General features: G+C 42.4%; 1 protein-coding gene across 4 annotated transcripts in view; it reads left to right on the top strand.

Moving 5' to 3' along the window:
- The window catches only part of LOC145913031 (uncharacterized), a 58,646-nt gene extending 35,557 nt beyond the window's left edge, over positions 1–23,089 (top strand). For all 4 annotated transcript variants that reach the window (XM_083000543.1, XM_083000544.1, XM_083000542.1 and 1 more), the window contains exons 13-28: positions 2,697–2,748; positions 2,815–3,001; positions 3,068–3,197; positions 3,454–3,567; positions 15,718–15,859; positions 18,183–18,237; positions 18,431–18,866; positions 19,102–19,239; positions 19,402–19,485; positions 19,724–19,839; positions 19,987–20,122; positions 20,371–20,541; positions 20,805–20,947; positions 21,268–21,383; positions 21,549–21,671; positions 21,921–23,089. In XM_083000543.1, the coding sequence (XP_082856669.1) occupies positions 2,697–2,748; positions 2,815–3,001; positions 3,068–3,197; positions 3,454–3,567; positions 15,718–15,859; positions 18,183–18,237; positions 18,431–18,866; positions 19,102–19,239; positions 19,402–19,485; positions 19,724–19,839; positions 19,987–20,122; positions 20,371–20,541; positions 20,805–20,947; positions 21,268–21,383; positions 21,549–21,671; positions 21,921–22,062 (2,285 nt within the window). In that variant the 3' untranslated portion in view covers positions 22,063–23,089. The remainder of the gene's footprint in view (positions 1–2,696; positions 2,749–2,814; positions 3,002–3,067; positions 3,198–3,453; positions 3,568–15,717; positions 15,860–18,182; positions 18,238–18,430; positions 18,867–19,101; positions 19,240–19,401; positions 19,486–19,723; positions 19,840–19,986; positions 20,123–20,370; positions 20,542–20,804; positions 20,948–21,267; positions 21,384–21,548; positions 21,672–21,920) is intronic.
- The last annotated feature ends 140 nt before the right edge of the window (positions 23,090–23,229 follow it).

Genomic DNA, 23,229 nt, shown 5'->3' with positions numbered 1-23,229 from the left:
TATTTGCATTAAACTGACATATACGAAATTTTGTCAACACGATCTGCCGGCTGGGCGGTCGTGAAGCTCAGCTGGTGTCGAGATTGCTTCGAGATTTTAAAGGGATTCGTCTGAAAATGCAATTATCTAAATTTGATCTCAGAAGCTTTATTCAGTAGACTCTACAACAGGTCACATCAGTCCATTCGAAAGCGCAGCACTGACGTAATCTTATTATGACGTAGTGGGGAAAAGAGAGTGGACCCAACCAAACGCGAGTGAAACGCGATCGGATTGATGTCTCGACGCGCTGGGGACGAACCCGTTTCCGGGCGCTTTTTAGTCTCGTTCATTGCTCGGATATTGGTCCCATTCCGATCGTATGACGAGCAATTACCGGCCCTGTCTTCGTAAACATGCCAGGGATTTTGACAGTAACGTGCTAACCGCTGTAGCCCAGTTAATCGTGTGTGTAATCAGAGATTGAACGTTTTCATGACTGCGGTCGTCTGTACGTTAGTTAAAGGCTGCTGGGATAGTTTAATCTGTGTAAGTCGTTGTATATTAAAGTATAACTGATACCAGGTATTGTTGACCGAGCCTGACATAACTCGCAAGTTTGAAGACATATTGTTTGTTCACTCTCCGCGATAGATGGGTGAAAACTGGCTCGTTAAATGAACTTTGTGGCAATTCATCAGGCCTTGTAGCTTAGTTCGAAGGATAGGTTGTAGGGTTGGGGACAGCAGTATGGTGAAAGGCGTTTGGCAGGATTTTTTTGTAAAAGTTGCAATACATTGCGTTTGCGAAGTTACGTTCGCAATACGCATTTAGATCCATATCCCAGAGCGCTTCAGAGCGGAGATGTAGATAGCAGCATTGGGTAACATAAATTGTAGCGGTTATACAAATAAATCGTAAACAACAATGATGTAATATTTAATGCAAGTATATAACCTTGGTAAAGACACGCAGCACAAAATATATTCGAAATAGTGAAGAAACTGCGGTGCGTCACAATGTTGTTACTGCAGTGTGCGTTAAAAGCAGCAATTAGCACGCATAAACCCAAAGCCAGTATGAACGTGGAAGTATAGCTTTTAAATCAAGCCTGCGCCGCTGTGGTCAGAGACATGTGCTGTGAAGTAGAGGTCGCTTTTATCGAAGCGACTTCCATTTATTTGGATTAGAGGGGTTCGCTCATAAATCCGTGACCCAAAAGAGCAAAAAGTTCACTTGCGCTGTAGAGAAGTCCGTACACCACACTCTGAATCGCGCGCATTTGGAAATTTGTATTCCTACTGAACACAATACATTGCTATGATCTCGGGAATCGTGCGTACACAGGAAAGATAGTCGACGGAATGTGGTGAAAAGAAACTGACGTCAGGCAGTATCAGTGAGGAATTCGATTGAAATCAGTTGGTTTTGCGGCAACTTCAGTGCGGTCTGCTGTAAAAGCTGCAAAATATTGCGGCGAAGAAAATTGAGATCGAAATTATTGTTTGCATTGAGCTTGTTCGATAGAAAAGAGAACTTATTTATCAAATTTGTCTTGTCCCCTGCAGCGTACAACTAGTTATCAAATAATATTGTGATAAAAAACTGAAAACAACATCCGCGTCGACGCAATTGTTACGTCATAATGCGGGAGGACGAAATCGATTGCTTCTCTGAACTCGAGCGGGTTCTGGCTGAAATGGAAGCCTTGACGCCGGTTGTGAGCGCGCGGAACTCGACAGGAGCGTACTCGCACCCGAGTAGCGCAGACAGCGAGTCGCCAGACTCCGGAAAACTCGACGATATCTGGGTAAAACGGGTAGACTCGGAGGAATGCCTGGTTTCACCATTCGAACCCCATTTTTACCCGAAACTCAACAAGAAGTCCAAGTCGTTTCGCAAAGGTCGTCTTCCCGCAGTCACGGAGCAAAAGAAGACGTTTGCAAAACAGCGAAAACCGGCCGCTAGGAGGCACACTGTGTCATTGAACAGTAACTACGTTCGTTTCGAGGACCCGGCTGACCAAATGGCAGCACTCAGAAAGCAGCAGGTCGCGGGTTTTTACGGCACCCAATCCGCACTCCCCGAGCGACGTTTCCGGCCTGGAAATGGACAAAACGCGACGCAGCGAATCTTTACGAGCCGCGGAGATCTAAATAAACATCGCATCGGGGTTAGGAGTGAATCGTTCGGGAACTCTCGGAGTTTGAGTTGGAATGGTAGGAATGCGAATCTGCTTTTGTGAAATTCACGACATCGACCGGTGAATGTCGGAGGTTTTATTTGTGAGAAACGAACGCAAACATCAGGATTTCGCGTTTGTGTGTTCGATTTTGCATGGGGATTTTCTTGTCACTTTGATGACTTGGGATTTAATATTTTGTATGCTTTCATGGTGCTGTTACAGAAAGGTTTTGGTTGCTGTGCGATTGATTGATTTCAATCTATATTGGAATACGTGGCAGTCGTTTTGTTATCTGAAAGAGTGTGGGTTTCACAAAATAAATACGCTGAAAGACGGCACAATAATCAACAAAGGCAGTTTGCCGATAATCATGAAAACACACTGTCCATTTTCATTCCTCAACACTATTTGCTATTCATAAGTAACAGCCTAAAAAATTGGGCGATTTTGATTTTAATGTGTTTTGGTGACCAATGATTGATTTTTGGTGATAAAACATTAAGGCATAAAAAAAACCTGCTGTTTTTTTTAGAATCTCAAGTACCAGCCGCTAAAGACGACGATGTATTCGATGCACCACAACCGTAAGTTCACATGCACTGTGCATTCATTGACATACAATCTATCAACAATATATGCACTTTTCACAGAGCACCACAGCCTTCTTATCCGCCCAAAACGTCTCTCACCCGCCCAGCCCAACAACAAATCATAGTCCGACCAGTAGTCACTCCACCACCTGCGCATGCGCAGTCCAAGTCTCCAGGCATGGAGGACCGCCTTTCCCCGGAGTTGTTTCTCGCAATGTCCATCAACCCTGGAGGTCGCCCTGTCGAGGTAGATCCTATTTAGGACTTTGTATTACAGGGCATGAGTTTACATAATGTATGTTTATGCTTCCAGAACATTCACAGTTACAAGGAGGATTTGGTGCCGGAGATTTCACCCAAAGATGTCGTCGACGGACCTCCAGCGACTCCAGGATTTCCAACTGTCCCACCTACGCCATATGTAAATGACAGCCCCTTGCCAGGTGAGCGACTCACTGTAGCCCGAACCTCCTATGTCAGTAACACGAAACAAACTGTATCCCTTCCACGGGACTTTAGGTCGCTCTTGATTTCAGGTTGTGCACCTGACCCTTGCTCGGCCTTAGTTCTCTATTGTACAGGCGCTTGTAACATGATCCAACCGGTATCGTATTTGAGTCGGAGGTTAATCCTACTCCGTGCTGATACGATAACCCGTCAAATTCTAGTTTGACGTAGATGGTCTATATTGGTTTGCAGGCCATGTCCCTGTTGGATTAGCCAAGACGCCGCTGGCCGCGCTAGGTCTCAAGCCAAAAGACCACCCACAACCCTCTATAGACGAAACGCCGTGTACCAGCCATCAGAACCAAGGTAAAAATAAAAACGAGATTGCTTCATATCTGCATGAGTTGTGTTGCTGTCGATATCACGCAAAGGGGTCCTATGGGATTATCAAAGCAAACACCCGTATTGTTCATATTGTCAGTGTCAATGGAAAGGTCAAAACGCAAATCAAACATGTTTATACAGTTCGTTGTAGTTCCTAGCTATGGGGGAAGAAACAAACTATGTTGCACTGCAGACTTTTTAAATTGCAACAAGCTTTGGGCGTGGGAATAGAAGTATAGGGTGTATGAATTTTGCTGGGTAAAGGCAATTATGTATCCGTTCCCAAGCTCGTACTGCCAATTCCCGGGCCAAAAATGGCACCGTGTGCCCTCCTGTCCACAGAAAGAAAAACAAAACATACACAACGCTTGTTGGCATTGAACAATTACGTCACAAGACGTCATGGTGCCCGAAAATTTGTGGGGACTCCAAACATACCCTCTTCCTTTGTGTGTACGCAGTGTACATAGAAATGGCATCGGTTACTTTATGCTTGGCTCAGTATTTTGACATCAACACACTGTTTACTGTGATATGAAAACCACACTCTAATCTTTCCGTACCAACTGCTTTTCAATCCAAATTCGGTAATGAACGTTTGGCATTTCGGGCACATTTGGGCCCAAGTTCTTTGTCTGTGTCTAAAACTTGAACTTCGTCAGTTCCAAGAAGTGGTGCAATCACACATGCATCTGTTTAGTTATTAGATCAAACTCCGGGCTTTATCTCAGGTTTCAGTACTTGGAAAACTGCATCAAGATCGCATGTAGATTTTTATCGCATTTGCAACATGGAAGAACTCATTAAAACACCCATGCATGTTTGGTTATAGTGGAAGTGGCTTCCAAGTACTTGTTCACTGTGCTTTGTTGTCTAACTCGATTCCCACCAGAAGTGTAAATAATTATGTGTAGATTTGTAGAAGCATGAATGAAAACGATTTTAAATGACAAAGACATTGTTGCTTCACACAAGTCAATGCGTATACAGAGATTTGTAAGAACTAACTTCACTTCAAACGAAACTGGAAAGACAGGAATTTGGCCTCAAAGTCTGACATCAAAGTCTCACTGGCACCATTTGCCGACCACGAAAAATCAACAAGCTCCTGGAGAGCTTTATTTGTTGGGATAGCAAACAGTTCGGTATATTGATGGGGTCAAGCTAAAATATAAGTTTGGAAACCTTTCAAGGAATTTAGGTAGTTGTGGTAATACCTGGTTGTGACGCCGTATTTGATGTTGGGATTTTCTCATTGAGTTGACAAAACTTTATCGTGAAACAAAACCTGTAAAGGAAAACCATAGCTAATATGCTAGATAGTGGAGCAAACGTTTCGAACAATGCTGTGCTCATCATCTGTGCTGTAAGGTAGCTGGGGGTTGCAAATACAAGTTTTTCGCATCTAATAGCTGTAATTTTGGCGGTTTTTAAGTTACACAGAACCGTGGTACGTTTAAAAAAAAAATCTTAGGAATTCGGTGCCCACGTAACAATTCTTGAAACATAAACGCGATATCATGACCTACTATTGCATAAGCGCCAAACAACAATATGCTACACGCGCTACATTTGGTATTTCAGGTGCGGTGAACCACTCCGTATTTGGCGTTAAGAAGGTACCGAAAAGCAACGTAATCGCGCTTTTTATACTTTCCGAGGTGACACACACCGACACATACACACTAAAGCACGCGTGAGTGTCATGAAGTTATAACTCACTGCTAAAGTTTGACGTGAGAATGGCATTGACGAAAGACATGAATTATCTCCAACCATCTTGCTTTTTCAACTAGAAAACGTCCACTTTCTCCCGGCTTATCGCTTCATGCCGCCCGCGGGTCTACACGAAGGTAAACACGGCAGATAGGAAACAGGACATCTTCGCATATATGCCCGTTGTAAACACAGCAAAGTTGCTTTTAACTGTTACCAACTGTAGAGGGGCGAAAAGTCACTTTGGCGATACTAAGAGTTAAGAGCGACAAAGCATTAAGTTTTATAGCCAAGGAAATGATGATTTACGCCCAGTAAGGCTATTTTAACGTCGTTTTACGACCAAAAATATCTTTCCTTTATATTTATTTCTCATATCCTACTCAGCGAGCTTGTTTCCGCTATACACGCTCTAGTGCGCGCGGTCACCCATGCGTAGCGGTGCGTGGGCCCTCGAAAAACCAACGGAAGAAAGAGATTTTGGAAGAGAAAGAGAACTAAAGACCGTAGGATCGAGTGGCCCCGTGTTTTCTCGGTAAACAGCCAAAATTACCCCGAGCGAGAGAGAGAAGTGAGCTAGTTGCCTTTCTTCTGCACTCGCATATTCAGTGCATTTCGATATGGAGGAGCCCGCAGAATGTTCGAGGATCAATGCTTCGTGTTGTTTCACAGGGCTAGTGTTAAGACGGGGTGAGACACGGAGATTGGACAGGGTTTGTAAAGACAACTCAGTGTTTTCAGCATAGCTTTTAGTAGTACACTAATTACTGTGTTCTGACGTCAATGCTTAAACTGCTGTGTCGGTGCAATTTGTTTGTAAAAGGCCTGGCCAGAAGAGGGTATACGTGGCGATGTAAAAATTCGGCATTAGATGAGCAAAGTTGAATAAAAAACTTTGTTTGATGAGCTTGTTTGCTCCATGTTACGAGTGTCAGCATTCAAATTATGGCGGTAATAAGTTGTAAAAGTGCGAGGTGGTTTGGTTGCTGTTGGCTCGCTACCCACCTGAATAGAAATGTAAACAGGTCGGTTGCTAGCCCGACGCACGCGAACCCGTTGTCCGTTTGCCCTAATCCCTAAGACAAACCAAATTCCAGCAGAATGCCTCGCCAACGCGCCCAAGCACATAAAATACATCCTTTGCTTGTAGCATTGGTTTACAAGCCTTGCGTACCAACCAAGTCAGACGCTTTGCGACGTATTTTTATTCGCTCTGGTGAAAACTGTCGGCTATCCAGGTGTTGTTTATGTCGTAGAGTGCGCAATTTGTCACGGCGTGGCATCGAATTCCATGTGTATAATTTGCCAATCTCCGCACCCTCCAGTCGAGCACCACTATTACGTTGGCCAGATGCCGCCTTTCGAGCACTTTTGGAAGCAACCACTTATATTGTTGTGCGTCGGCCAGCCGTCAACCAATGCATGTAATTGCACTTCTTGTACTAATTACTATCATACGACTCTTGTATTTCAAGTGCCGTATGCAAAACACGTGTGGGTAATCGTGGTAAATATCCGGGCTATTTTAAACTGTTCGCCGAGTGGTATGATGTCAGGCATGTTAACTAACGTTCGCACAACGTGAAACCGAGACTTGCTTGACTTCAAAAAACGATAAACAATTTCTGCATGATGAACTGTCATCGCCAACCCGTGAAATTGGTTTTACGGCCAAGTAACTGCCGGTTCAAACGCTCGGCTACCGTTTTCCGCTGCCAACCCACGCTGCTCTTAGTCATGGCGCACAACAGGGTCCCGGCAATAACAAGCTGCTACGAGTGCCTCGTTACTGCGGTGTTTCCAGATACAGTACCTGTTGCGTGGTTGTTTTGCTCTTCGACCTTTGGATTCCAATCGCAACGCTGTAGAGATTCGGTTGGAATGCTAACTTCGTTTAAAGTTCTATGCAATGCGTTCAACATTCGTCATAAAATCTCAGGACATGTTTCTTGCAAAAACTTTAACAAGTGTTTCGATTACTTCAGACATCACCTGTATCGCTGGCACCGGTATCTTTAGGTAAAATTTTCATGGGAAAACCTTTACTCATTCTTATCTTGTGTGTTTGTTTTTACATTGCCTGGAAGCTAGACTAAAGGTTCAAGTGGTGCGCGTCAACTTCATGAGGCAAGTTTGGGCCCAATCTATGTGTTACGTGTGTTTGCTCGTTTCCAAACCACCCTAACCGCATGACATCAGGGTCCTTGAAACTCGGAGAAAAGCCGAACCCAGCGCAAATACAAATTACATCATTGCTTTGAAGGCACATTCCCAATACCTGGCATTATTGGCCATAGGCTTGCCCCGGCGAGGTTTATGTATTCAAGCGTTATCGTGGGTGCTAACGTGCACCTGTGAGATTTTGAAGTAACTTCGTGGGCGTATAGGGCGTACGATTTTCCCGTTTTATACAAACGTATTTTTGAAGATCTCCGGGGCGTTTCGGGAATGTAACAATACATGTCTAGAAGTTAAATATAGCGTTGGTATCTTTAGTTGTTTTCCGTACAAGATTACGAGGTAATGTTTAGCTTAACGAAAAAAGCAGAAGGTAATTTTGTACATGTTAATATGAGATCAACGCATGTTTATAAATTAGGTCCATAAATTATTGGTTTCGCGTTGGCTAGTCGTTCGCGCTCACTACCTGGCCTTGGGTAGTAAAAATAAAATGGAAATCTCATTTGCATTAATGTGGTTATTTTGGGTTGTGTTTATTTATAAAGAGTTCGCGTTTTGGTTGTTGTTGCGACCTCAGATATGTAGAAACCGCAACCGGTTTGAGAAATGACTAATGTTGTACGTGATATAAAGCACATACCTGACAAGGTACAGGTTTGTTTGTATTCCACGTAACGGTTGATTACGTCATGCGGTGTCGAGGTAATCAGACTTGGAATTTAGCGTACCTCAAGCGTGATTCTGAAGCTTTTCAAAGAAGTTATGCATTTCCTTGTTGTTGTTATTATGGTAGATTGTCGAAGCGAATATTAAACGCGATTGAAAATAATGACGTCAATTTTTGCCGTTCGTATTTACTTCTTAAATTTGAAAAGCTTGCTTAGTGTTAACAGACATTTGTTGAACATAAAAACACCTTCTGTTTTGCAACTATGGGAACTGAAAAACGTGACACGTTTTTCTTGCAATAAAATGGGGTGGTTGTTTGTTCACGGAAAACTACCGTCACGCTATTTCACTCGCATTACCCCCAATCACACACATATAAGCTTACGACTAAAGCCTATCCTGCGATTAAATCTAACTGCCTTGGGAGAAGGACCTTTGTGCGTGTTGGGCAATTTCCTCCAAGTTGTGTTTTGTAAACTCCTGTAAAACCTGAGAAAAACAGTCGCCTGCAAACCTTATGTGACGTCACAAAGCGATGTTTGACGCACGCGCGATTTGATTGCAGTTTGGACGTAATTGCTTAAGCGTGTAGCGTTCAAAGTTCATACAGGGTAAATTGTATTTGCCAAAGCGGTCAGTCGTTAGTAGGCGGTCTCTTTATTGCTACAAAAAGAGTGTATTGAATTAGCCATTAAATGCACGTCTGTAAACGCCATTGCGTGCAACGCTATTAGTCAAACATTTACCGCTTAATATTAGCGTTAGATTTTATTTAGCGTTCGTATTTTTAACATCGCATCTGTGTTTGGGGCTGTAATAGAGCGCTTCTGTATAATCTCCAAGGGTCGCTATAATTTATTTGATTATCTTATTTTCGTGACAGGGGCTTCTTCTGCCTACTGTTTGTGACGTAGACATACGGCATTGTTCGTTCAACAGGCGATGGATCATATTTCAGTATTGAAGTCGAAACTTAGCATTCCTTCACGCCAGTAACTATTTCCTACGGCAAAAAGCAAGCATTATAATATCGTTTGCCTGTGAGAATCAAACCTTGTCCTTCTGCTCCTTGTCATCGCTTTTATTGAGTTGGGTGGCTGTCAAAAGACCAAAATAAGCACTTCTTACTACTTTATTAGCTGTTGACCTTTGGATAGAAAGTAACATCGTGTGTTTTGCATCCCAAACATTTTTGATGCGCACTCTACAACAGCCATTAACATATCCCCAGATGACAATCTGCTTGTCATGTCATTTGATTAAAATGATAAAGTAGCGACACACCGCCTCTGCCATTCCTAGTGCTGTTTTGGAGCAGCTTGTCAGTTAAGTTGAGTTATACCAGGGTGGCCCAGGCTCAAACACTCTACGGCGACAAGTGGCTTTAGCGAGGCGCCACGAATTGACATCAGAATGAGCTTTTCCAGCGTGTCATTTGTTTGCGTTGGGGGGGGGGCATTGCTAGTTAAATGCAGTTTGTGACGTGATAATGCGGTTTGTTGAAGGTGTAAGGTTTGAGAGTTTGCATTGGAGAAGAAACTTTAGGGTGTTGCAAATTTTTCTGTCGCATGTATTTCCAAGTTAACAATCACTTTATAAATTCTGCTCAAAATTAGCAGTAAAGCTTAGATATTGTACACGTAAGACCACCTACAGTGTCGGGATGTTAAACAGAAAAGTTACAAAATTATCCTTTATTGTCATGAGGCTTGCGGTCAATATTAATACAACCCGGTGGTGCCGTAAACGTCATGCAGTTTGCATTAAAATTGTGAATAGTGATGTACTTTAGCTTTCTTTTCTTTAACGAAAGTTGAACAATATTTACATTTACCTTTTATTATAGTTGCGTCAGCATGATTGGAGTCACGTGACATGCAATGACAAGCAATTTTTGCGACTTGGCGTATTGGTCTGCAGGTTAATTATGTCTATTTATAACAAATTTGCACGTCACACTTAATGCAAAGTAAATGAGGTAGCCATTTTATTGTGAATATGCTAATATACCCGCATGTTATTTTAGTATAGGCACCAGTCATTGGTTTCGAGTTTCGCGTATAATAAGGGCAGTCTATAGCATTTTTTTTATCGGAAAGACGCATGTTATTGATGCTACCGCTTTTGTAGTTGGAATTTGTTGTCAAGTCTTAAGTGCCCAATTGCACGCCCGAACGCAGGTAAAAGGGCGATGCACTTGATCACAAAAGCATGTAGAGGCACTAGGCACGAATCTTTGCCATACGCTCAGTTGGAGCAGTGTAACTTGTGGTTCAAGGTCACTGAACAGATGTCTCGTACGTGTAGCATTAGACTAGGTCGTGCGCTTCAAACTGGGGAGCATCTTACTGCACAATGCCGCTGGGAATGAATCCAATTGTGGTTTTGGCTTCTCGGCCCAGCAATGCAGACAGCGCAAGCAGACAAGCTAATACCTAATAGGAGCGTGTCTTACGGGGTATGCGCGTTTTGTAAGTTGGGTTAATCGCCTTACTGTTGTTAACAGTACAATTGGCGCCGTGGTTGTAGCCAAACGACTCCAACGTACTTTAACGGATTAACTGGCGTCCAAAACACGTGGTTATGGCGCTCTTATTTGTGTCGTCATAATCGTAAAGCGTGCCCGCAACAAAGGGCCTTTCTTCCGTCAAGATATTCGAAGATCCTTCAAACCGTCTTCGCTGTTAGATGTTAGCAGACTGTATTGTTAGTTCGGTTCCTGCAAGTCATAGAGACAGCTTATAACACAGTAGAACAACGGGTGCTTTTTAAATAGAGGGTTGCGAATGAAGAGATTTCGTTAACCACTTATCCACGTATACAATATGATAAAGTACAATGAGGCATTAGAAACACTAGCTACAAAAAAGACGAAAGGGTTTAGGGCAGAGAACATGTTGCAGGTGTTTTGAATGTTCAATCTTGTCAAGATATACACACAAGCATGTGAGCAGTAATGAGAAATTTGATTTTGATAATAGTGTTGCTCTAGAGGTAATTACATGGCCGAGGTTTCTCCCCTTTGCAGGGGAGGCGCATCTATGTTTTTCGCGGTCTTAACCTCGATTTTCCGGGGAAGAAAATTGCCCAAATTGGACGTTGCAACATCTGCGTTGATCTCTTAGAATTGGTCGAGGTTAATCTATCCGCAGAAAGTTCGAGAAACACAACACTGTGTTATGCTGGTGGAAATTTTTTTCCGTTTTTTTCTTTTTTGGTCGTTTGTTATTCCGTTTCAACTTAAAAAATATCGTAGGAAGTTTAATTTGGTGACAAAAATTAGTCAAAAACCTTTGATTTTTGGAAGTTGTCTGTGGCGTTAAAAAAGATGCTGCAATACATACTGGCTGGTCAGGTCAGAGTATCAACTTTTGTGCGTTCTCTAGGCCCACAACCGTAGAATTTGTCGTTATAACAAATTTTCGCGGACATTTTGAACGATTTCTATCTTTATTAAGGGTGAAAATGTTGTATGTTATCGCATGACAAGGCGGGATCGCCCAATTGCGCAGGCCATTTTTCATGTGGCTGATCCAGCTTGGCTGTAATGCTTTGACTAAGATGCCAGTGAACCTTATGATCTAATAAAAGTATGGTCTATTTCTAGAGTAGAAAAGGGCAGTTTATTGTGTGCCTAGAGTGCGACCTTATTCTGAAACCCCTGTCTGTTTTCCTGTGTCCATATGTGCATATGCATTATGTATGGTGTACATGGCAGATGAACTCTGCCTGCGCCCGCCTCACCTTGTTGATAATACCTGCGATAAATAGATATCGGGTGTCAGTCCAAGCTTACCGGATTCGCATGTTTAAGGCGTAGCGTCAACGTTTAAAAAGGTGCGTTCGTCACGATAGGTCTGCTAGGAATAGCCTTTAAGGCGTAAAGAACGTCAGTTCGGCCGTGATTTTAGAGCGCTGCGCCCCTTTGCTAAACCAACTGCCGTTTGCTTTGTGTTGGTTCAATTCAGAGACTGCATTGTCATTAACGTCACGCGGCGATCTGTTCAAAAAGGTCAAGGCGTGTCTCAGCGGTGTAGGCGCCCGAACGCCCTGCTGGCTCTGCTGCAGTCAATGACCTTCCACTGCATTACGAACCTGTATCCGTTAGTGGGGATTTTACTGCAGGAGTTTGTGGTCTGTCTGTCTCGTGGTAGCGTTTAATTGTTTGCTGTCTGTCGTGTTTGGAGAAAGTCAAGTGTTTTTGTCCAATGCAGCATTGAGAGTTGTTAGCAAGTTCTGCGCTTTGTTGCTTTTGTAGTAGCTGTGATAAGTCTTAGCAGTGAAGTACGTTTAATATGTAGTGTTCAGTGGCTTGTTTAAGGAATTCGTAACTTGTATTAAAGGTTCATACCGTCCTACAATTAAAATTGTCTGTAATGTAAAACTAATGCAAAGGTAGCTTTGCTGTAACGCTTTGCTTCAAATGCTACATAACATTGGTTATTGTGCTTAATAAAATAGCAAATATATGTCAGTTTTAGTTTGTGCAAACTAGTAGGGAGGAAGGTGGTGAAACTTTATAGCTTCTTAGCGTTGGTGTTAATAAAATCTTGTTAGATTCGCTTTGCCCTTTGCGTGTGGGACGAAATATTGCACCGAAAAACGGCGCAACCGAATCTGCATTAGAAAATCGACTCTCAAGTGTTGTGCAATTTAACGGCGCCTCCCATTTCAAAGCTCGTGCAGAAACCGGAGATCGATCATAATTTCGCCCCGGCATCCCCGCACCTTTTGTGTTTCTAACTCACTGCTTGATGCCGGCGTTGTCCGGTCGTTGGCTCGATCGCACAGTGATTGACCACTGTGTTTTACTACCGCACGCAACGAGGTAAATTGCCTGGACGCTGACCGAAAGTGGACGATATAGTTGCTTGGGCGGGCTGCTCAGTCGCGCGGTGCACTTTGAAGTCGGATTTATCGGAAACTACGATCAAGGGACAGAGGTTTGCGCGTGGGACGAATAAAGGCGAACAACAGATGTCGAATTGGCGTCCGCTGCGCGCGGCTTTGCACGATTACGCGTGTTTTCTGTTATTGCGGTCTGTTAATCGCGACTGCCGGTCTACAGTTGCTGCGTAATCCGTTGCCGACAACATTGGATGTGTTTCTAGTTTTACACTTGAATAAGTTTGTGATTTGGGTCTGAAAACTCACCCGATTAGTGTATTCACACCTGTAGTGCAAGGCCGTCGCCCCAAAATTACTAATTCTTTGCTTAAATATGTTGTATCAAATATTCAAGCGCAAATTACAAATACGTAGATTTTGTTCATGGTCGCCATTGTACTTGTAGAATGCATTCACACTCTTTCATATTTTAATTGCTGTTTTGCTTCACAATAAAATCGCCGACACTTTCTCCGAAATGAAACTCGTTTAGTTTCAACACCTCTCCATTCAACCCCCGCCACTTGCGGTTGCGTCATTACCAATTAGAGGCAATTATCCACGCTCGTGTTTACCGACACCTGTGTAAGAAAGTGAGCCGGACTCGCCTAAATTCGGCTTCAATTCAATGGGCAGTTGCGTAGGTTGCACTTTTGATTGGCGGCGATGCGGAGCCTAACCGGGCGGGAAAGCTCGAATTCCAAACGTACTTTCCCATGGACTCTTGGCTGGAAATGTCGCCACGGTAATCGCAGGCAGGATACTGTGGTTTTGTGCCAAATGTCTGTATGGCATGTTTGTGCTACATGAGTGGGCATTTGAGAAGGTCTATATAAGGGAACATGTAGGCTACCTAGTTGCGTTACTTTTGCTATTGTGGAAGTGCAAATTTTGTTCCTCAATGAAACGTGAGCTGTTGTTTAACCTCATATACCCGTTTACTTGAAAAAATATAGCAGTTGGTATGGAGACTACTGCAAGCAAGGTAGCCTCACGTTGAAAATGCAAGCGCAGGATTTCGAAATAAGCTGTCTCTACTGTGGTTTGACAATTTCTTGTTACTTTTCAGTGTGTCTTTTCCACATTTTGTACAACTGAACTTGCAGTAGTGTAAGATCAAACTCGTTAGCAATATAATCCTGAAGCTTGTCTGCAAACCAGTCTCTGTCACCACCAACGTCTGCAGCTTGGTGTTCAGTTTCCATACCTTGTACCTAAATCTCCGTTTATCCGGAGGTTCCGACGATACTGTGACGTTACCTAAAGCCTCGGACCTAAATCGTTGCAATTCCGGCGCCACAAAGCTTCGCGCGACCGGAAAAGAAGCGCTTTGGAACACTAGGATTGTGACGTAGGCATGAGGATTACCGAGCCGGTTGTACGTGGTCCCAGCCACCAAGAAAACTCAGACTACATCATACTTAACATTATGCCAACCGACACTAAAGGTAACGTGTTTTGTACAAAAGCTGCCTTGGAATATAAACTAATATTTAACAAGGAGTACATCTATCAAGTTTAAAATCTTACCAATATTATCATTCTGGCATCACTTCGTGTTGCACAGGCCACCCGATGTGCTACACACGCAAAATACAACAAGGTAAATTAAAATCAGTACCGTAGGCACGGTTATTAGAGGTTTGTTTTCACAATAGTTAAACGAAATCCATTAAACAAACAAATATCCAGCAATTTCAATACAACGCGGACCCCACCCTAGGGCAGAACATGGGAATTGCGTGACAGCGATTTGAATTGTGGCCAGCTGCCTTGGTATTCCACTACCAAGTCGATAACTGTTGACGGACGGCACCCGCGTACATTCAATTTCCGCCTCTGCAACAACACGCCCGTTTACGGCGTACATCTGTCTCGCGCTAAGTGAAGCTTGTGATTGACAGGCGGGCATAGTGACGTAAACAATACCACGGCGCTTGTCTCGTAACAATGCCCATTGCGGTTTGAGAACGTGATTGTTGTTGTAGTAGTGGAAGTTGATTTAAAGGTAACCACACACTGCGTTTAAAGCAAAGGCCCCCGGAAACTGTTTCAAAATGTCGATTTCATCTTTCTGTGGTGTTTGTCTTGCGAGGGAAGCATCGTACAATATCTAGAACAAATATTTGTGTTCTGGGAGTTGTGTGGCATGTTCTTCTCTGTCTTTGGTCACCAACAATGCAGCACTGGAATTGCTTTTCTGTATTTGTTTCTTACATTTGTATGCTTATTTTTGCAGTGCTTGCAATTCCATACAAATCAGATATAAGACGATGTAAAATACACTAACATTTTTATTCAGAAACCCACAAAAGCTTCAAATATAAAACTACGTCACGTATAACACTTTCGAACAAACACGTCAGCGACATCCTTTCTCGTTGGCGGTTTTTGTGAGAAAGATCTCGTGAACACGACTTCAAACAAAACTAAAACACGACTTTCCCCCTTTGACCAATTTGTGCGTCAGGGCAGACCTCCAGTAATGGCTTTTAATTGAAATTCGTTGTAGTGTCGTTATGGGGCACGCTATAGATGTGGTGACGAATGAGAACTAATTGTTTGCAAGCTTTTTGTTATACAAAGGGACAGAGTTACCCTGGGCAAATGTTATAACATTTGAATGTTGGCGCAAAATTCAGTTTGGCAGCAATTTTAAAAGTCTTGTTTTTCTTTTAGTACGTGAACAACTCAATGGCGCCCCCAAGCAGCAGGAAATGTCACCAGTGACATCATCGCACGGGTTTGCAAACGGCTACGTCAAAGCAACCGTCGCAAGTCCAAATGTGACATCACCATTGGCGAACATCCCAACTTCCAGGTTTGTGCTCATAACATTTTAGATTTATATAGTTTCTCTATTATGAAAAAGCCCGGACGGCCCAGTTGAGTGCCTTGAAATAGCACTAGCCTTTGAACAAAGTACTCATGAAAAACGAAAACGAGCTGCTGAGCAACACACAACAGTATTGGTTTCAAATTTCCACGCTACCCAGGCTTACCTGTATGTGTAAAAGCCACTCCGATCATGTTATCGATAAATACTTCAACCACACTCTCTACGCTCATCCATTTATAAATATCACCTGTCGATGCGCTTTAGTCTATTTTCTGTGCGACGTGTAACCTGACCTGAGACTACCACACAGAAAGTAAAAAGTGTGTCTTACCTGTTGTTTGCGCTCATTCAGCGACATAGGAAAATCAACCTTCAGATATAATAAGGCTCGCTCGTTGTTGCCGTGGTCACTAGTAATGAAGTCGTGGAGAAACTATAGGTTTGCAAAGGCGTGGGTGCACTGTAATTTGATCTGTTTTCGGTGTAGGCAATAAACCAGTTCAGTTGTGGCGTAACTAAAAACAAACTTGAAAGATTTGGTGGTGAAGGTGTAGCAAGAAGCAGTTGTATTTAGTTGCGAAGTTTGTTAAAGTAGTGGGGATTAGTATCTGGTCGAACAAAGATTTCTTACTGGTTAGCTTAACTCAATTAACTGACCAGTAAAAATTGCAAGTAAATTTGCCACTGAGCTTGGTAGTGAAAATAGATCGATTTTGTCTGGAACATTATTAAGCTAGTTTCATGTCAGCACCACGTACTAGTCATAGATATCTCAGTTCGCTGGAAATACCCAAATACATAGTAATTGACCAACCGTGCTAGGCAGAAGTGAAACTCATCCCAATTTTCAGTGCCAACTTGTCAGCAGCAAGTAATTTACGGTCTCGGGTTGCAAAAGACAAGGTAACCCCTTACACTTCTTCGATGACGAATTCGACATTTTCACGCTTCCAGTTGTCAAGAGATAGGAGGGCGTAAAGGAAATGTCGATCGAAATGTCACAGCAATGGCTTGAAGGCCCGGGAAACCGCTCCACGACTTGGAGTGTTTGCTGGGAAACGGATATAGTGCGTCAGATCTTCTCTGAATTAGAGTTCAATTGTTTCCAGCGTTGTATAGGTTCAGTGAGCAAATATTTGGCCATTTTTCACACCTTAAATTTTGAAACAGGAAGAGTATTTTGACAAAGACAGCGAAAAGGCAATGTGGTGTTAATTCAGTATGCCATTTAAACTTTTGCTGCAGAAAATTGCTAACTTAAGATAGTTTTATTTGAACATCGGATAAGTTTAGAGCAATTTATGGTAAAACCACATTTCAAAGATTATGTTGAGTGATTAGTATAATAACATGTTGCAAACAGAATTGAATTTGCATCTTCGTGTTTATCAGATAGGCCATTTGGACACGTACGACCTTTCTGCGCGTCCTCTTCATTTGTGACGTATAGCGACAGCCGCGCGTGTGTGACGTCACAAGAGAAAGCGAATGCCCGGCATTGGTGACAAAGCGTTAATTGTTCGCACTCTCCCCGATTTAGAACGTAACGGAATGCTTTTGTTTTTCGCTTAACACACTGAGCGTTAATGTTAGCTAGACTGGATTAGCAACGTAGACAAATGGTTGTACGTCTAGGTATACGCAGTTGTGAGCAGTTGGTAACGGTAAATAAAGTTAATCAACAGTATGGATTATTATTTGGTAATAGAGTAGTACTTTTGGATATACATTATACACCGTGCTTAATTTGGAATTATGTTGTAGTATTACGACTTGGCTGTCTATTCGTGCCCTAATATAAAAGTTTTGTTGTAATTTTCGCTCTCGATTTATGTCGTAAAAGGTGATGCAATTTCAGTCAAACGTAGGCGAACCCTTTTATGAGCTTTTGAGTAATCACGGGTTGCATAGAGTGGGTGGAAAACTTTCCCATCACATTAATTTCCTCTAGCTGACATACGTATCTCTGTTTTGTGTGATGAACATTGCGTAAACATGTTCTTTGGCTTTGTTCAAATATGTTATTTATGCTTTAGGTTTAAAGCATGTAGTTTCGACCGCACTGTGTACAAATCTATGTTTAATTGTAATGATACCGCGTTGGCAATTTTTGGTGCGCTGGTTTTCGCAAAACGGTTGAACGACTGTCCTTGAAATGAAGCAAGCTCTACTTCGAATGTAAGTCCGGCTGTATGTCGAATGCAGACCGTTATTTTGTTTTTAAGGCCCTTTTTGTGTTTCTGTATTACAACAAAAGCATGTTTTCGTTTATGATGTAGTAATTATAGCTATTTTTTTTTTGCAGGCTTGAGGAACAGGTCAGGCAACGCCAAAACGCAGCTGTTATCACTTCAACACAGGTAAACCTTTATCACTAATTAAAAAAGTAGATTACGTTAATTAAGGTATCAGTTCCACATTAATTATTTTGAGAAATGCTAAAACAGCTGTGCAAAAAATGTGAACATATTTTAGTCAAAAGTGTTTGCAACTGGAAATTGATTCAACACAAAAATATCCGTCAAATAAACAGAGCCTTGTATGTTAACGCAGGTGCATGGACATGGTGTCCTAGCAACGGGGGTAGCGGAAGATTATCCCGAACACTTCAAACAAGTACCCCAGAATGGGTGGAACCACCAAGGCAGCTACAACCCCCAGTTTCAAGGTCAAATAAATGGAACTCCCTGGGTTCACAACGGGGAAAACCCGAGCCCCATAGCAACGACCCCAACCACGAGAAGCCCGGTTGTATCCTCTCTTGGACACTCTCTGACTCCTCCAGCTTTTGGATCAGGAGGAGTGTCTCCTTCTGGAACTAGGAGCCTCACTGGGAGCAACGACTCCTTGCTCTCCGATGGGAGCGCCTCCGGAAGACATTCGCATCATGCTTATCAACAGCAACAACGCTATGGGAACTCCCACCCTCCTCTTCCTCCTAAGGAATCATCCAGACATTCTGGGAGCAGTGTGAGAAGCACTTCCACAGGTACGCACGTGTAAACTGTTGGATCGTTAATGTTTGCTCGTTTAGTTTAATTTACTTGTTATTACGTCATGTTAAATTGCTTGAAAACTGCAGTCTAAACCATTATTTTGCAGCACAACTTTTTTTACTGTAATTGTAAATATTTTCATGTTGGTTGGTATTGCCTAATTTTGCTAACTTCGTAAACAGACATTAAAGTTCGTATCCCATATTCTCAAATATACAATCTTTGCAGCTGGAAGCGGTTATTTGGGCGGTGCATCACAGACATCACCCCACTCCGCCGGCTCTCCCGTTTCAACTTCAGCCCCGTATATGTTCAGTCACACAAACAACAAGCGCGAAAGTCAAATGTCGTCGTACGATAGGCAAGGTGAGACGAAAAATGGTTCATGCCGATTTGGTCTAGAACTCAATTGTTGTACCTTTGAAAATATTTTGAATGTAATTTTGTGCGAATGCAAAATGTTTTTTCATATTCTGTTTACAGAGGTGATATTTTGTGGTTAATTTCAATGCCTGTTGTTTCCTGCAGTTCCCCACGGACATGCATTGTCTTCTGACGATGGTGGTTTGAGCAGCCCAGCTTCTGTACGAACGAGCTCCTCGTCGATATCAGGTAATTCGAAAACAACAATAAGGAAATGTGCTGCGGTTTGCTGCTAACATTAAAAAAACAGCCCTTCTGGCACAAAATAACGTGGAATTCACTTTACCAGCGTTCATAACAAAGTACTTCAGTTAAAACAGGATTTGGATAATTGTTTTCTAAAATATTTTCCAAACAAAATGTTTTTCGACATAAAAAAATCACCCAAGCATGTTTACATTAAAGTTTTATGAATTTTTTTGCACAGACGTTGAGAAACTGGCTCACGAAATGGCTCATGCTGGTTTAAACGGGAATTCCCCACCCAAATTTATCAAGGACACCACGTCATACTGGTACAAGAAGGATATCACTAGAGAACAGGTATCTATGACGAAATCCACTAAATCAATACTGTTTATATAGTGAATGGTCGGTAAATTGCACAAGCAAATCGCCTGTCAAAAATAATGGCCTTCGTTGTTTAAACCGTATTTGTCATTTTTGTCGCAATAAACAAATTGTTTTTAGGCGCTTGCTATGTTGAGAACCATGCCGGCTGGAAGTTTTGTGGTACGGGACAGTAGGTGCTACCCGGGCGCTTTTGGTCTCGCATTGAAAGTCCACGAAGTCCCACAGGCTGTAGTCGCTGCTGCCAAACCAGGAAGTGAGTACATTGTTCTACATTGGGGATAATATTTTTAAGGTGTTGTTGGCTTGAAAAATAACCAAAAATGTTATGTAAAAATGTGCAGATGTATTGCAATATTATTAAAAAAACATTCGACAGACAAAGAATTGTGCTGGTAATAATTTAAAATAACCTGTCAACCAAACCTTGGCGACTCTGCAACTAACCGTTCCTAATCACACCTATTTTAATAATCTAAAAAACGTTCCATTGTTACGTCACAGCTGACATGAACGATGAGCTTGTACGGCATTTCCTGATTGAACCAAGTTCACGCGGCGTCAAGCTGAAGGGTTGTGCCAATGAACCCGTGTTTGGAAGTCTTTCAGCGCTTATCTACCAACACTCCATCACTCCACTTGCCCTACCATGCAAACTAATCATACCTAGCGAGAGTAAGTTACTTTCCAGTTATTTTATTTGATATTTAGGGCATTTAAAAAAGCTGGGATAAAGCTACGGATTCGTAATATTGTTGTACAGCGTGTTGACAATATGTTAAAAAATGCCACTTCTGTACGCGCCCAGTTGCAACTAATGATGAACACAGTAGTGTTCGAAACGTTTGTTCTACTATGATTAGCATATTAGCTTTGGCTTTTCTGTTTCGTGCCGTTGATATTTTAACACCTTGTTAATCGAGTTGATTTTATTGCAGATATGGAGATTAGGTCAAGACCAGGTTCTGTGCAAAGCAGTCAGGAAATCTCCAACTCTGCGGCTGAATTATTGAAACAGGGAGCGGCTTGTAACGTTCTTTACCTTGGTTCTGCTGACACGGAATCACTGACTGGACCCGAGGTATGAGAAGTTGTTAGTTATTTCTTTCTTTCATTTTAGATGGAGAGGTAATAGACCGGGGTGTTTCTCTTGTTGACAATTTTGAAATTAAGGTTATTTATTTTGAAAAAAAGTGGCATTCATATGAAGTAGATGTATGCGTCTTGTCAAAAACGTGTATGCATTGAAACACATGCCATTAACCAACTGAAATTATTACTTAATGTTTGCCATTAGAAATTGTTGCACATAATGTTATGGCCACAGAACAACAAGAATATTTTCCGATGAAATGATGTTTGGTACGCTACTTAAAAAGTACTGACTTACTTTCTTTTCAGGCAATCGAGCGAGCAATGAGGGAGGTTACACAAAGTGTCGGCCAGGCGGTTAAAACCTCTGTCGTTCACTTCAAAGTTTCGGCACAGGGAATCACATTAACTGACAACGCCAGAAAGTAAGCATTTATTTTGCTGTCTTTTTTGTAGTTGCGAGGCAAAAGTTATGAACTTGTGATGCTGCAAACCGTTGTTGCGCAAGTAAAAATATACCAATGTCAGGAAGCACAAATTTGTGTTGTTTCAATGACACTGCATATATTCTTAAATTTTATTTATTCTAGAATCTTCTTTCGACGTCACTACCCAACAGGTACACTGACGTACTGTGGGATCGACCCAAGCTCAAGAGACCCCCACAACAGAAGGTGGGACGCCACCATCCACAGGGGACCAAGCAATGCCAGGTTCGAAATAACAAGTCTGCGAATAATTGCTGACTCATAACATGCACCACTTATTTTGCAACTTATACCCAAAAATGATGATGTGCGTGTGTTTAAGAAAAGGTTAAAATCAGTCGGCTTTCTATTTTAAATACAAATATGTTCGCTAAAATGCATTCTTGTGTCTGCAAACGCAAAACCAAAATTGGAGAGCAATCCTCTGTATGTAACTTGTATCCAATTGTAACAAAAACCTTTGTTTCATCACAGGGTGTTCGGTTTCGTGGCAAAGAAAACGGGAACGGCAGAAAACAGTTGTCACCTGTTCGCCGAACTAGATATGGACCAACCGGCCCCCGCTATTGTGAACTTCATTAACAAGATCCTGCTCTCCGGCGCCTCACACAGCTAAACTCCCCTGTACATTCAGCATGTTGTGTAAATCGCACATCGCGCCTGCTGAGTCCATCAAATGACGTCAGACTTGCGCTAAAGTGACGTCATGGCGTCAAGGACAGCTCTGGCCCGCCGAGGATGCGGACGACTGGGCCGGTGGTGACGGCGGACTAACTGACCATTGTGAATAGATTTCGCCACTTTAACAGTGCAACGCTATTACGTCACAGCCTTGTGACGTAGTTTATTACGCCAGTACACATTTTAGCGACTCCATTGCAAGTCCCACGCAAATGTTCGATGATAAATTTTTAACAGTCGACTCCCTGCGGAGGATTTTATTGTATCTGATTTCACGTCATATTTTCCCCATTTAGCACGGAAGCAAATCCGCTATCAATAAACGCTTTTAGTGTCTAGTAACCAAGCAACCGCTATCCTCACTCGTATACATCACTGCCCGGTGACGTCACCAATGGTGAAGTCATCACAAACAACACCGACCACAATTTTAGCGATACGCTGTTCGCTTTCTCGCTTGCAGATTTTGTAACGCTTTTTACCCGACGCCAGAATCACGTAAAGTTGTTGACGTCATGTTTTAGTTACGTACGACGATTGGTGAAAATGGTACGCGGTCGCTTTGTTGTATTGACGTAAGTAGCAAGATCGTTTCGTTATACTTCGGCATTTTAATACAAAAATATGTCTATATAGCTCAAAAAACGATTCGTGACGTGTTGAAGTAATGCATAGTGTTTGCAGCGCCCACTAGCGCGCAGCGTGAAAGTAGCGGGGCTGACGCTGGGTGTCAGCAGAGCCCACAGACGCAAGTCCTGGCCAGAGGTCGGGTTTTAAGATATCCGCGTTTTTTCTTGTTGTTATTATCGTTGTTGTTGTTGTTGTTAACCTCTTATTTTCCCAGTTCCTACGAATGAGGTGTTCGTATTCTTTGTTACGTCATCGGTACATATTTTTTGCATCCTGTATTAATGTTTCGCGCGTGCTCTTGACGTAATAAATTGAAAAATTAACGCCCGAAATTGTGACTTTGGTGGACATAATACATGTGTGTTGAAATAGCGCTGGGTTGGGTTTTAAATTGTTTTTTGACATAAGATATAGGTTGTAAAACAAACGAGGTTGTATAGAAGAAACGATTTATTTCTAAAGTTGTTATATC

Source organism: Ascidia mentula, chromosome 9 (genome assembly GCF_947561715.1).
Source record: "Ascidia mentula chromosome 9, kaAscMent1.1, whole genome shotgun sequence".
Taxonomy (NCBI): Eukaryota; Metazoa; Chordata; class Ascidiacea; order Phlebobranchia; family Ascidiidae; genus Ascidia; species Ascidia mentula.
Note: the sequence above shows the minus strand (reverse complement) of the source record. Positions and strands in the feature narration are given on the sequence as shown.